Source organism: Nannobrachium achirus (genome assembly GCF_963921795.1).
Source record: "Nannobrachium achirus genome assembly, chromosome: 14".
NCBI lineage: Eukaryota > Metazoa > Chordata > Actinopteri > Myctophiformes > Myctophidae > Nannobrachium > Nannobrachium achirus.
This window is the reverse complement of record NC_137821.1, coordinates 21873340-21888798: the sequence shown is the minus strand read 5'-3', so window position 1 is coordinate 21888798 and position 15459 is coordinate 21873340. Positions and strand designations below refer to the sequence as shown.

Below are 15459 nucleotides of genomic sequence, written 5' to 3'. Positions count from 1 at the left end.
CATAACAGTTCTTGGCAGGGGTGTCACAAGGGGGGGGGGGGGGTTGGGAGTGGGACTGAGTTACTAGGGCCTTAATTCTTTTATATACTTTAGCTATTGAAAAATAGCAGATATACAAGCTTGTTACTAGGGCCTTAATTATTTTATATACTTTAGCTATTGAAAAATAGCAGATATACAAGCTCACAGCGTGGCACCGAGTGCCGCGCTGTGAGCTTGTAGATCTGCTATTTTTGAAAAGTCGTGAAAAAATGTGTGCAAATCTTTGAATATATGAAGGTTTTGTAACTCAAATGTTGCTTCTGGGGGGGGTCCCTGGAACTAAATATTTTGAGATGGGGGTCCGTGGCCAAATACATATAATTTTGGGGGTCCTTCACATGAAAAGGTTTGAGCACCACTGACATAGAAACATAGGTTTTCCAAAAACCTTCAAGGACTTGCACAGATTTTCACAACTTTTCAAAAATAGCAGATCTACAAGCTCGCAGGCAGCGCGGCACCGATAGTTAAAGCACAACATAACGCAGTGAATCCTTGTACCCAGGGCCCAGAATTTGGTGCGACACCCCTGGTTCTTGGGACAGCAGGCAGGGCGATTCTCCACTTTTGCCTTTTGTTGACTTATTTTCCCACTAATTGGCTGATGGTGGTGTTTCTGCAGCTGGGTGCCGTTTTATAATCAATTATTTTTAGCAGTGCGAAAACGGACTGTTCTTCCTATATCACCAGCGCAGGAAGCGCACGACTCGCTCCTGTGAATACAAATAACCCAGGAACCGTTTCATTAGGTCGAGTGTTTCCTCTTTATGAAATAAAGTGCCTAATAGTTTCTGAAGGAAGTGGTATTTGTAGCCCTGGCATATAGCGCACAAAGCTAATTTAGTCTTATCAACACACTTAGAGAGCCCTTCGTAGATGACAAATTGAAATGATTACAAGAATAAGAGACTCATCCATTTACAATATTATCGTTATCGATAGCGGCAGACCTTGAGCAAATTGCACCTACAGTGTAAGGGTCCATTTAAGTGCTCTTTGGTTAAATGAATGGATGCACTTAAAACTAGCACAAAGTGCTGTGGTGGCACTTTATAAAGTTTTTAGTTGGTTAATCAAAAATATCTGCAGTTTTTGGAATGCTCTAATTGGGTGATCTTTAATTCAGTGACAGAGATATTACATTACTTCAGGTCATCGTTTTTGTTTTCCTAAAATGGATGCTATTACTCCAGGATGTACGTCATCTTTTGCCAATATCGTATGCTGAAAAATATAATAGACAATTTAGAAGCTCACAGCGTGTCACATAACAACAACGTGTTGTTAGCTTGTAGATCTGCAACTATATGTTCGGCAGGGGAGACCTTCGTGCGATGTAGTATAAATTAGGCATTACTGTATTGTTTCAAAGTAATAGTGAAGACTTTGAGGAAACTTTGAAGGACACGAATGCAGCAATTACCCAAGTGGGCCCCCAAATCATTGGCAAAACACTGCGTTTTTTTAAACGATAATATAACATTAATATTGTTTTAAAATATGTAAAAAATGTGTCATGGTATTTTTTAAATCGTGAAAAATGTGTTCTCATTGTAATGCTGATGGGTTGTGATAGTGATAGCTACCCTGATGTCATCATACTATGACGTCAGTAATGCAAAAATAAACATGCCCTGAAAACAGATCTGACCACTTACTGGCAGCCGTGTTTAGTGGGCCGTGACTACTTTTCAAGTGGGCCCTGATCCAGTAGAAAGCTTGAGAACGGCTGGTTGGTGCAACATTCCCATTCAACTCTGTCTTTGAACTCGTTTCAGAAAAATGACACCATTCGTATCCATATAGCTTGCGCGTTCATTAACTCGACTTGAGTCGTGATTTGACGCGGGCACGTTAATTGTTCGCGAGCCTAGCAACGCCGCTCGCCGGGGTTGCGTCATGGTGTCGATTTTAATAACTCGGCTGTGACATGTTAGATGTGGTTTTGTTTTTGCGCTGCAATGCTAACCTGGGGGGTTTGGAAGAAAGTTGGAGGGTGACAGAGAGGAGAGGGTGAAGAGGAACATAAATGAGAGAGAGAGAGTAAGAGAGAGGTGTCAGAGAACCAAATCATTAGAGAGGGAAAGATAGAGACAGAGAGAGAGAGATGGAATGCCCAGATGAAAGGATAATGCAGCTTGTTTACTGTGTCCCCTGGGCGTCCACTGTACACAATTAGACTGAGTTTTTCACACCTTCCTCCGAGTTAAGTTAGCACGGAGGATTTGTGCTGTGTAGGCTGGAGTTTCAAAGTCAAATTCACTCAGTGCACTGTCTGTCTGTCGTCTGAACTTCAACTCATTCAACTCAGACCCGCTCCGCCCGATTGATTTAACAGAAGGTCGAGCCAGGGGTAGTCTGAGTCTCTATATGAGAGAGAGAGAGAGAGAGAGAGAGAGAGAGAGAGAGAGAGAGAGAGAGAGAGAGAGAGAGAGAGAGAGAGAGAGAGAGAGAGAGAGAGAAGTATACTGTACATGGTGCACTGCAGACAGAGAAACTGAGATGTATAGTGAGATAGACAGGGGAGTTCTGTTTTTGTTCTGTACTTGAGAAAATAGCCGATCTACAAGCTCACAACGCGTTGTGAGCTTGCAGATCGGCTATTTTCAAATTACTTTTATATTTTGTATACATTTGATAACTTGTGAAATGGGACCTTCGGCGTAATGAGTACTTTTACTTTTGGTACTTTAAAGTATATCTTAATGCCAATACTTTTGTACTTTTTACTGAAGTATATTTTGAATACTGAATTGTACAGTACTTGTAGCCGACTATTTCTACAGTAAGGTATTGATACCTCTACTTAAGTAAAAAATGTGTACTTCTTCCTTCACAGTTGAGAAAGTGGGGGTTGGATGAAGGAAGAGAGACGGGTAAAAAAAATGGGGGGAAGAGATCTTGAGCGAAAGAGGAAGAATCGTTGGTCCACGTATGGTATTACGATGCCCCAAATGCCTTAAAAAGAAGGTTATCACTTTTTAAGCATGGGGTGGCTCACGATAGCTGACAGCATGAGTACAGCATCTTGCTTGGTGTCTGACTGAATCATCTGACAGAGTATTTACTCCAATGAGGATGATACCATCTCCCACCATGCAACAACAGCACATATTATACATTGGATATGGGCCTAGGAGGCTTGGCTTTGCCGTTGGTGGTGAACTGAGGGTAGAACAGCAGCCATCTCTCATAGCCTCCCTCCAGTATCATGGGTTCACTGTGAAGGATGGTGATGTTGTCCCACTTGTACAAAGCGTCTTTGAGGCTCTGTAAGGTGGTTCCAAGTATCAGATCAGTGACTGAGCTTGACCAGTCCAGTAGGACTATGTTGTCCACAAACCCTCGTCTCTTCCACTGTTCTTTGGAGACTTCCGGAAGATTGGCCTCAATCTGGTTTACAGTCATTCCTGGGCTTATGGCCTCTTCAGGTACACTGATGACGCAGGTATGACCTGGGATGTGAATGTGGGACTCTTGAAAATCATTCATGCTACGAGCGTCCATGATGAGAACTGTCTGGTCCTTCATCAACCGGAATAGTTTTTCAACAGTGATCCCTCCTGCAGGTGTATTCTTAATCTCTTTCAGCTTTCCCTTCTTCACCTTGTCCTTTGTGTTCGCCGAGTCCATCTTTCTTCTTCCTTTCCTCTGCCTCCTTATACCTGAGTTCGAGGCTTTTTTTGAGCTTCTCTGCCTCTTCGATGGCTTTCGAAGGATTTTTTGGACCCAGCAGGGACCGGTAATAGTCCTGATGTTCCCTGTAGTCTGGTCTTTTTTGAAGGATGTCAATTACTATATTTAGGTATCTCATGTACATGACATACGCCCTCTCCTCATCTCTGTCCGAGCGACACTCCTCTGCCCACTTAAACACTTTAACTGCACTCTGGACATAGATCTCAGTTCTGTTGTTCTGGTATGGTATGGTATGACGTCAGCCTTTCTTTTGAGGTCTTGCAGAGATGTACTTATATAAAGTTAGACAGCGAGCAACGTAGGCATCATCATCTTCAGAGTATGTTCAGGCAAAGCTCACTAGCAAGTACTTTGGGGTTCCGATGTTCACCTGCTCTTGTGGTCTTCTCTATAGCTTTGTTGCTTTGTTACTGACCACCAGACTTCCAGGAACAAATAAGGATATAGGCCACAATGTCACATAATGTAGACTGAGATATCAGAAGAAGTCTTACGTCATTAAGACATCACCGATGACACGATTGAAGATGTAGCATCAAAAACAAGATGGAATCTAATAAGGGCGTGTGTTGATTTTTTAACTTCTGGGACCCCCACTGGTATACAGTACATTAGGCCACAGAACCCAAACCCAGTGTACAATTAGGTCTATTTGGTTCAATTTGCATTCACTCTTATATATAGTATATAGTATATATAGCATATAATAGTTAAAGACCCGTAAGGTTCCATTTGATTCCTGACCATTGATCATTTTCCCCCTGGAACCCCTCAAGCCCCCCTTTTTTCTAACCCATTAATAAGGATGGGAACACCTTTTTGTGTTTTTACCCTTCAGGCCGGAACACATTGTTGTGTTATTGCTGTACTTCGAAAGAAGTCGAAGGCTGTCTTTGCCGATACTGAATAGGTTCTCTGTTGGACAAAATCTAATTTATACTTGACCTTCGCAGACTCCTGGTCAAATACATTTCAGAATTCCACTCACCACCTACAAGGCCTTCAACAACCTGTCCCACATCCTCCACCGCAGTGTTGATTTTTACAGCAAAGTTTGATGTAGTTTTAGTCAGTCTTTTGAATAAAATTTCATCTAGTTTTAGTCATATTTTAGTTCATCTGAAAGGTTTTAGTTTTAATGTAGTTTTAGTCGACTAAAATATTGTATGATTTTAGTTAAAAATGGATTTCAGCAAGTCTTGACGGCGTCGTAATGGCTGAATTTACACTTGGTTGAATGCTGACAATAGCTGATCGAAAAGCTCACAATGCGTCGCAGCACGACGCATTGTGAGGTTGTAGATCTGCTATTTTCAGAATGCAACACCCGAGCTCAACCAAACTGGCCAATATCTTTTAGTTCTGGATCTCTTCTCTCCCTAACATTTTAGTATAGTTTTTATTTGTTGACGAAATGGTCAATACATTTAGTCATCACAGATTCTCATTGGTTCTCAAACTTTTTCAAAACAACAAGGACCCCCAAAATTATATGTATTTGGCCGCCGATCCCCCATCTCAAAATATTTTCTTCCAGGGACCCCCAGAAGAAGATTTGAGTAAAAAAAATAAAAATCCTCATTTATTAAAGATTTCCAAAATGTTGCAGATCTACAAGCTCTTATCCTGCCAGGCTAGCCGTTTTTACAGTCTCCTCCAGCTGGATTAGACTGCGTAAATGAAACAAAATAATCCTGAACACCTTGAAATTCATCACACTACATGACATTCACATCAGTGTCTTCTGCGATTCTCAGCTAGTAAATCTCAGAGGCGCAAAAAAGTGTCAATACGAACTTGGCTAATGGAATACGCTTGTTTGTTTGTTTTCTCCACAATCACGTAATGTTGTGCTATTACGACGAAATGTGTTTTTCCGGAAAAGAAGTACGCTGCAGCCTTTCTGGTTCGTCACGACTCGTTTCTCCGTTAAAACTTTTGTGAAAGTTTTGAGTTCCAAACGTTGTTATTTTCATTTGTCTTGTCTTCTTCACGCACCAGTTTCCACGGCTCCCAGCTCCTTTACAGCTCTCTTTCTCGCTCTTTCTCCCTCTCTCTCGCGCGCTCTCTCTCTCTCTCTCCCTCTCATAATACAGTAGGTGGAAGGGATAGCTATCTTATTTTTCTTAAAAATGACTCATTATTTTTCTTCGTGCACAGCTGTCTGTGCGTGTGCCTACAGTATACCTCCGCAAATTAACAGCTTGAAAATGACTGCTGTGTCATCGAGTGGAATTTATATCTCCCAGCCTTACCTTAATTAGGGTGTAAAAGGGCTCACAAATATAAGAAATGAAAAATAGCAGACATCATCACACAGCAAAGATCCATCCATATGGATGGACATTAAAAGAAATGTGCTGCTCTGGTAGAAAACAAAGAAAAACTAAGAAAACAGAAACACCTCTGAAGCTTAATGTACATACTTATGGTCATTTAATGGTAGTTTTTGAGCTAAACTCCATAGGCTCTGTGCATAACTGTTGATGACTCCAGGCCAGATGACGCGGCCAAATGTGCTATTTTCAAAGATTTATATACATTTTGAACTTCACTACTTTTATGACTACTTTTACTTTTTGTACTTTAAGTACATTTTGATACCAATACTTTTGTACTGTTACTCATGTTGAATTACTTGCAGTATTGATACTTTTACTTAAGTAAAACATTTGTAGTACTTTTCCCACCACTGCCTATAGTGACATGTTTGATCATCGTCAGGCCAGATACAGTAGATGTTTATCCTTTATCCTGTATCCCACAGGGGACATTCAGTCGACATTCTGCCACACGTTGAGCTGCTATTTACAGTATGGTGCGCGACGCGGCGCGCAACCCCAGTATAAAGTCATTAGTGAATGTATTTCAGATTAGAGAGATAAAGGAGGTGTTTTGCTTTCTGTGGATCACAGACCTACCGTACCGTTCCTCTGTGCAGAGCTGTCAAGTCAAAGAACCGTACAGGTTTGACGGCTTCGCTTCATCGAGCGAAAGAGTGAATTTTGGCTGCCAAAGCACAATTCCAACCTAATGGTATAAACCAGCTGGTTCTCAAAGTGAATTCCAGGGACTTAGGTGGGGTCTAAATTGACCCATACAAGTTTGTAAAATGGAACCAAATGGACCCGTTAGGTGTCCATTTGTACACTGTCAGAGTTAAGGGGAGACCTTGGAATTTGAAAGTTTGAGAAACACTGGTATAAACGATGCATTTATGTACTGTCTGTAGCACCGCATACAGTAGCACCGACGTAAATGGTAAATGGGCCGTTTGTATAGCACTCTTATCCTAAGTGCTTCATGCTGCGTTCACTCAGGCAGATAGAAAAGATACCCAGCATATTTTATAGCTTTGTATCAAAGCTATTGCAAGTTGACATCAACTTTCTGTAGTAGCAGTTTGGGTAGCTTTGGTACAAATGTTGGATGTATCTTTGCGTATCTTCAATGTCGCTGGCATCCATTGAACATGAATGGTTTGGCCTGTTTCGTTGTGGCTGCCAGTGCAGAATTGAATGCATTATGACTACTAGTCCTGTTCCCGGGGGGGTGGGAATAGGGGTGTGCACAGTATCTGTGGGATTATACATGGTGTTCCGTGTCCAGGCCAGTCTGTGATGTCAGTACTATGACGTTAGTGATTGTGGTTACCATGGCGGCGAAACTGTTTAGTATCAGTGATGTCAGCATGCAGATGGTCAGACAGACATTCGCTAAATGAATAGTTGGATGTGCATTACATTCATTCACCCGCACACCCGCACACACGCACGTTCGCACACGCATACACATGATTCACACATGACGGTGGAGGACACCATGCAAGGCACCGACCTGCTCGTCGGGGGGCAGTTAGGGTTTCAGACTGAGTCTTGCTCAAAGACACTTGGAGTCAGGAGGCCAGCGATAGGGGAGGAGGAGCTGGGGGTTAATAAGCCCCCCGCAGCGCTCGGCGCACCGACCTCCCTGAACATGAAACCTAGACGGTTCACCTCCTCGCCTCTCCAGACCAACCTGTGGCCCCAGGCTGCAGGGACCCCAGGGCCATTGTTGACATGAGTAGTGTTCCATTGTCAACAACCATCCACCCCCCCCCCCAACCCCCCCGAAGCCCCCCGTTACCACCCCACCCCTCGTATCGCCAGGCAACCATACTCCACCAGCAAGGAATCCATATTGTCCTGTGTTGAACAAGTTCACCCCCCCACGCACACACACACACACACACACACACACACACACACACGCTCACGGCATACCCCACCGACCCTACAGTTCCACTTGATACCGTCTGCAGGACAACACTGGCGAGTGTGTGTGTGTGTGTGTGTGTGTGTGTGTGTGTGTGTGTGTGTGTGTGTGCGCGCGTGTGTGTGCACGCGCGTGTGTGTGTGCGTGCGCATGGGTGGGTGTGTGTGTGTGTGCGCGTGAAGTTGGAAGGAGTGTTGGAGGATGGAAAGGGCTTTAGGGTTGAGTGCGTGGAGAAATGGGGGCGGGGAATGGGTATTGGGGCAAAGGAATGGCGAGTAAGGGGAGTGGGTGTGTGTGTGTGTGTGTGTGTGTGGGGGGGGGGGGGGGTGTAGGAATCTGTTTACAATGGCCTGAGGGAGAGTCCTGTGAGCTGCCAGAGAGAGAGTAGAAGGAGCCAATAGGACACAGCAGCGGGGAGAGAGAGAGAGAGAGAGAGAGAGAGAGAGAGAGAGAGAGAGAGAGAGAGAGAGAGAGAGAGAGCGGAGCACAGTAGAGAGAGAGAGGGAACCAGTAAGTAACAGAGTGAGTGACACAGAGAGAGAGGCGAAGAGAAAGACAGAGAGACGGTGAAGGAGAGAGGAGAAAAGTACACAGTGAAGTAGATAGGGAGGGAGAGAGAGAGAGAGAGAGAGAGAGAGAGAGAGAGAGGTAGAGGAGGAATGGTGGCTGTACGTATAGCAGAGGATTAACAGACAACTGAAGCAGCGCTGCAAGGTTTGTCACAGAGACAGAGTGCAGACTGCAGGGTCTGGCAACACTCTGCTCTCCACCATGCACATGACATACCTGCTCTGTCTGTGGGTGGGTGGGTGTGTGTGTGTGTGTGGGGGGGGGGGGGGGGGGGGGGGGTGTGCGTGTGTGCGTGTGTGCGTGTGTGTGTGCGTGTGTGCGTGTGTGTGTGTGTGTGTGTGTGTGTGTGTGTGTGTGTGTGTGTGCGTGTGTGCGTGTGTGTGTGTGTGTGTGTGTGTGTGTGTGTATGCAGGTGGGTGTGCATGTGACGTATGTGTTGTCACTTTGGTGCCACTGACACTTGAATTTAAGACTCACCCTACTGTAGCTCTGACTCATTTATCTATGTTTTTCTTGGTGTGCAGACTGTGCACAAAACCACGCACCTGTGTGTGTATGTGTATGTGTGCAAGTGCCAAAATGTGTAGTGTGCGTGCGTGTGTGCGTGCGCTTGTTGTTTTGGTTTCTGTGTGGTTGTATGCAAATTTCTTCATCTATGCATTGTCTTTGCATGTCATCTTGTGTGTGTGTGTGTGTGTGTGTGTGTGTGTGTGTGTGTGTGTGTGTGTGTGTGTGTGTGTGTGTGTGTGTGTGTGTGTGTGTGTGTGTGTGTGTGTGTGTGTGTGTGTGTGTGTGTGTGTTTGTGTGTGTGTCTGTGTGTGTGTTTGTTTGTGTGTTATTTAATGTAGCAAAGCTTTTACTGCAAGTTAAGTCTAACAAAGATATGTTTCTTTTTACATTGTGTGTGTGTGTGTGTGTGTGTGTGTGTGTGTGTGTGTGTGTGCGTGTGCGTGCAGACTTTGAGGAGCAGCTGTACGACAGTAAGCTAACGGGCCAGACGTTCAGACACCCGTCCTCTCAGAGTTCAGACGACGTCTCCACATCGCTCAGCCGCTCGCCAGTGTCCCTCTGCAACAAGAGACCCGACTTCATATTCCTGGTAAACACACACACGCACACACATGTGTGCGCACACACACACACACACACACTCTCCGGACCCCACGTTGAGAACCAATGCTTACTTCATTCATTTCATTTGTTGGTACTTTATTACTTCCACTGCACTAAATCTCAGAGATAAAATATTGTACTTTTTACTTCACTACTATTATTAGGCAACTTTAATTACTAGTTACTTACTTTTCAGGTTTAGATAATTGTTACAAAACATACTTTTACATATTACGTCCTGTTTTATACCTCGGCTCTTTGAAAGTAGCCGATCTACAGTACAAGCTCACAACATGTAGCTATTTTTTAAATATATTGATAATATAACAAAAAATGCATATTCAGGTCAGTTCAACCAATTTTATCCAATCAAGATGGAGAACTCAGAGTCCTGATTCAGATGTGATGACACAAAGAAATGAGCAACAAATTGGAACTGGAACACTATACTGTAACATTGAAGCTGATACATGGTTACTCTCTCCTGACTTTGTCCTTCACCTGAAAATGTATTTTCTGTTTATTGAGTGACAGGTCAGGGAGACCTCTGTTACTGAACAAACACGCTATAGCAATGAATATAGTATGAATATTGTTATTTTTGTTTTAACCAAAACAATATCACTTACCCTACCTTTTAAGGAGATTTTGAAGCCAATACTTTAACCCAAGTAACATTTTGAATACAGGACTTTTACTTGTAAAGGCGTATACTGTACATTGAGATATTGATACTTCTTCCCCCTCCGCACACAACAGAACATGCACGCACTAGCCTTCCTCAAAGCCTTATTTCATCTGACACATTCCCTCACCTCTTATATCCCATCACAAGTCCGCAACTTAACGTTTGCAGTTCTGCTTCTTGAACTTCTCTTCTGGGTCTCGAGCTAAAAAGGTTTGAGAACCACTGGCCTACACACACACACACACACACACACACACGCACACACACACACACACACACACACACACACACACACACACACACACACACACACACACACACACACACACACACACACACACACACACACACACAACACACACACACACACACACGCGCGCACAAACTCCCTTTCTAGCCCCGTCGACTCTTTCCCCTCTTTTATACGTTTGTTAATGCACTGCCCACACCTCTCCTCCATCTTCCCACAGGTGCTATAGTTCTCCTCTGCTCTGAATTAAATCACCATTTTCTCATTCTTGGCAGCATCTAAGCACCTTTGTGTCACTGAACAAAGTCGTATTTGGACTTAAGGTTGTAGCCAACTCTCTGCGCTGATCCGAACCACTCTCAGTTTCCTCTCTCTCTCTCTTCATCCTCTCTCTTCTCTCTCTCTTCTCTCTCTCTCTCTTCTCTCTCTCTCTCTCTCTTTCTTCTCTCTCTCTCTCTCTAATGTGAAAAGCAGAAGGAGCACGAGGCGATTTCTGGTGCACTGTGGACCGAAGGCCCTTTGCCTGCAGAGCTGTCAAATGTCTCTCCATATAATAGGCTATAGCATCCAGGCTCTGGCTGTGTCCTCCAAGAAACTATACAGTGCAGTTATAGCTATAGTTGAGCAATGAGTTCCATGTCTGGCTCTGCTGAATACTAGGAAGAGTTTAACCGGTCCCATGGCTGGATCCTGCAGGCTCTGCTGAATGTTTAGGATGAATTTACCAGACCATGCTCGTATCACTAATCATCAGCCATCACTTAATGAAGTCTAAGATGGCCTTATAAAGAACATGCTTGTATTCTGTCCCCATTCTGTCATTCTAGGATGATTTTTGGGATCCTTTAGTATTTTAACAAGCTGATGGTAGGCGTGGCGCTCCACCTCAACAATCCATCTCCCAGGGGTCTAGACTAGCGCATTGTAACGGGGACAGACTCCCGCGTTCTCGGCTGATACCGTCAATAAGCCCCTTCCGACCTATTTACTTATGGCTGTTTTCTTCCAGCTCTGTCTAAATCCAGAGTAATTTGGCTGATACGATCTCTGTGCTTTGCTGTGCATTGCGTTCTCTTGTTTTTTTATTTGTAATACATTCTAGATCTATTTCGCTGCATGACGACTGTTGTTACCACTTGCTGGAATTCCAGAATGAATTTGCATTGCAGAGACTGTGATTTCCACTGGTCTAATAATGTACTCTTCACGTGGCTTGTTAATTTGACGAGGATGTGCCTTGTCTGCATAACTCTTGACAGATGGCAGACATTGTGAGTGTAATATCAGCTTACTCTCTCTCTCGCCCTGCAGTTGTCATAGATCTCCAAACTTTGAAAGCACCCATTTGAGCCAGCGAGCAGACATCCAAGTTATGGGTGATCTTCTCCAAATCACACATCGTTCTCCTCTTTAACGTCTTCCACTATACCATCACATCTCTCTCTCGTCTCATCTAAGCTCAATGGTCCTTTTTAGAGCCGGCAACAAAACAGCTTTCGGACACCTTTAGGTTTGCAGGCAGCGGCGGCTCCAGAGAATTGTGACTGGGGGGGGGCTGTGGGGGAGCTGGATTTTTTTTTTAGAGCAGGGGATAATTCATTTTGGCAACAGACAATAATTAATAGTACTAATATGACAAATGAGATTCTCTCACTTTAATGGTTACTTATAGAGTACGGATAACTGAACAGACCAGATTATTGGCAGTTTCCAGCTCCAAATCTGAGGACTGTAGGTCGGATAGGGTTTTTGTGAGGCTGAAGATGCTTTCCAGTATTTCCAGTCTTTCACATATTCTTATACATTTTATTTATTTATTCCTTCAATATTTTTCATCAGAATTGGGGTTGTGGGGTGGGAGGGCTTAGGGGGTGCTAAGCCTTCACCAGGGGGCGCTAGAGCCTCCTCTAGCCCCCCCCCCCAGCCCCCTCCCCCCCCGGAGTCCTGCAAATTGCAGAGCCATACGGTTATAGCTAACCATTTGTTTCCTTTCCTGTCCTGTCCTATCCTGTCCCCTCTACTGTCCCTGTCTCCCGTTTGTCCATGTTAATAATGAGTTCCTCTGGCTCTCTTCCACATGCATGGATTAAAGTCCTCAGCCATGACTGACCTCAGTCCATTTGGATTCCATATTAGAAGCCAGCCCGTCTTCTATGGAAGCATGTCGCACTTCGAAAAATGCTGATCTACAAGCTCGATGAGCTTATATATCGTCTATTTTTGGTTATTAGTTATTTTAAGGTTAATGAGTATTAAGTGATAATGCATGTTTAGAAGCTTCAACTAGTTGGCTGTATGTAGAGCAGAAACATAAGGTTAGAATGATAATACCTAAACATCATCAATAAACCGATATGATATGATATATATGTTTTTCTTTTTTGTAAATTATTATTATTTTCAGCATGCAACCAAGTGTAAAATCATGCATTACGATGCCATCAAGGCATGTCAAAATAAATTTTTGTTGACCTAAGACTAAAATCTTATTTAGTTTTAGTTGACTATTTAGTTGACTAAAACTAAAACATTTCACATGACAAAATAAATAAATATTATTCAAAAGACTATGACAAAAAAAAACGAAATCAAATTGAACACTTTGCTTCCTCTTTCCTGTGGTTCAGCCCGCCTCCAAGCAGCTGTACGACGATGAGACCACCTCCTCCGTGTTCGGGCTGAGGGGCGTGGCCAACCCGTCCCCCTCCCCTTCCCCCTCCCCCTGTGGCTCGGACCGCCCCCCGGTGGCGTGGAGCAGTAACAACAGTGCCAGCAGCAGCGCCACCACGCCCACCGCCGGACCCCCCGTCGCCGACAAACCTCGCTGGCACCTGGGGAGACGCACGCCCTCTCACCTGATACCGCTGGACGTCACAGGTTAGCGCACGCACACGCACGCACGCACGCACGCACGCACGCACGCACGCACGCACGCACACACACACACACATCACACACACACACACACACACACACACACACCACACACACACACACACACACACACTGGACACGGAGGAACATGCGTTATAACCCATTAAAACTCGGAAACATCTGTGTCATTTTAGATTTTAGCTATATATAGTATGAAACAAGGAAGAATTGCCAGCACACAAGGGGGCCTTTTCCACCGGCAAAGACCCGGGTTCTGGTTCTTCCTCCCACCTATGGGATGAACCAGAGGTGTACTTTTCCACCGAGAACCGGAGTTGGTTCCGAACCGTAAAATTTGGTTCAGAACCGGAACCACAACGTCCTTGGTTTTTTCCAGTGAACATCCATCTGAACTGGGGGACAATGGCTCTGGTTCAATCTGGTGGAAACGCTAGTCGGTTCGCAAGAACGAACCAAGGTTCCCAAGAAAGTTGAACCGGCACTGGTTCTGGAACCAAGGTTCTTTTGGTGGAAAAGGCGGACGCGTTTTGACCTGTTGGTCTTCCTCAGCGTTGACAGCGTCATAATACTATTGAGCCGTGCACTGTAAAGACTTTATCTAATTTGGAGTGTTGCAGGCTTTCTGCTTTGTTGCAGCTACCTCTCTTCCTAGCTATATCTATACTATAATTTTGCGAAATGTCTGTCTGAGTGAGTGAGTGTCTGGTCTGTCTGAAACAGCGTTTCTCCTCAGTGGCTGGAGCAATTGATCTGAAATCGCATCACAATGGGTAGCCATTAAACGAAACGGGTATTTCTTACATTGATGCTCCTACATATTATCATGCAAGCACCAGTTAAAGTTACTTTCCATCCCTCATATACTGTATGCACAGTGCACATCCCATAACCCACACACTGCACATCATTTTGGAGCTCATATCTTTGAACGGGTAAGGGCTAGTATATTACAACAACAGAAAAACACCAGTTTTTCTGAAAACTCTTAGGATTAAGAACAGTGTTTTTCAAGTGGTTCTCAAAAATAACAGATAATGCAAGCTTGTACCTCTGCTATTTTTTAACATTATTGAAAAATCTTGAAAGTAGTTTGAAAGACTTTCTATAGTTTTGACATTTTTAACACAAATCTTCTCTTCTGGGCGTCTTCATGGCACAAAACAACTTTAAGATGAGAACCACTGATTTAGAAGGCATTCGTATAATCGGCCTCAGGACACCTTAAACTCTATAAAGTCTAGACTTAAACTGCAACACCGGCCATCAGCTCCCAGTACTCCGCCAACTCACCGCACAACACTGAGTTGGCGGAGCCTTGGATCAAACTTATAAGCTTGTAGTCCAGTCTACATGACTGAGCTATCCGGACACAAAACGTACTGTATGCATGAAACGTTTGAAATGCACTGCTTTAGATGCTCACACACGCTTTGTTTACCTTCAGGACTTATGAAAGCCATTAACCACTTTGGTAACCGGAGTCCCGCAGGGCTTTACCAGTGTATTTTCTGTTTTGGGGTTATTGCGGGGAGCACTAGAAAATAGCCGATCGTCACGACAAGCTTTGTGAGCTTGTCTGTCGATCTGCTATTTTCTGTGAAAGCCTTCCCCACAATAATGATGCTGGGGTTTAAGTGGTCAAACAATGCTGTTTCAAATCTCAACGGGTAGAGTTTACTTTTCATACCAACAAACCAAACACAACCTCCCCCCCACACCCCACACCCTCCACACCCCCTGCAATGTCTAAAATGAACCATAACCTCACCACTTCTGTGACAACATAACAGTAATGTCCCGTTGACAGGGTGTAATCTGCTCCAGCAGCCCTGGTTATTGCTCTGGGGTTTTGCAGAGCGGTATAACGGACGATAAAGAAACAAAACCCCATGATTGTTGGTAAAACTGCCCCATCTGCAGATGTAATGATCATGGACCGCCAGATTTC

General features: G+C 44.2%; 1 protein-coding gene across 1 annotated transcript in view; it reads left to right on the top strand.

Annotated features, from left to right (window-relative positions):
* The window catches only part of nhsl2 (NHS-like 2), a gene marked incomplete at both ends in the record, with an annotated part of 231149 nt that overhangs the window by 181731 nt on the left and 33959 nt on the right, over positions 1-15459 (top strand). Inside the window, 2 exons of the mRNA XM_080741471.1 lie at positions 9522-9664; positions 13244-13493. Coding sequence (XP_080597597.1) covers positions 9522-9664; positions 13244-13493 — 393 coding nt within the window. The remainder of the gene's footprint in view (positions 1-9521; positions 9665-13243; positions 13494-15459) is intronic.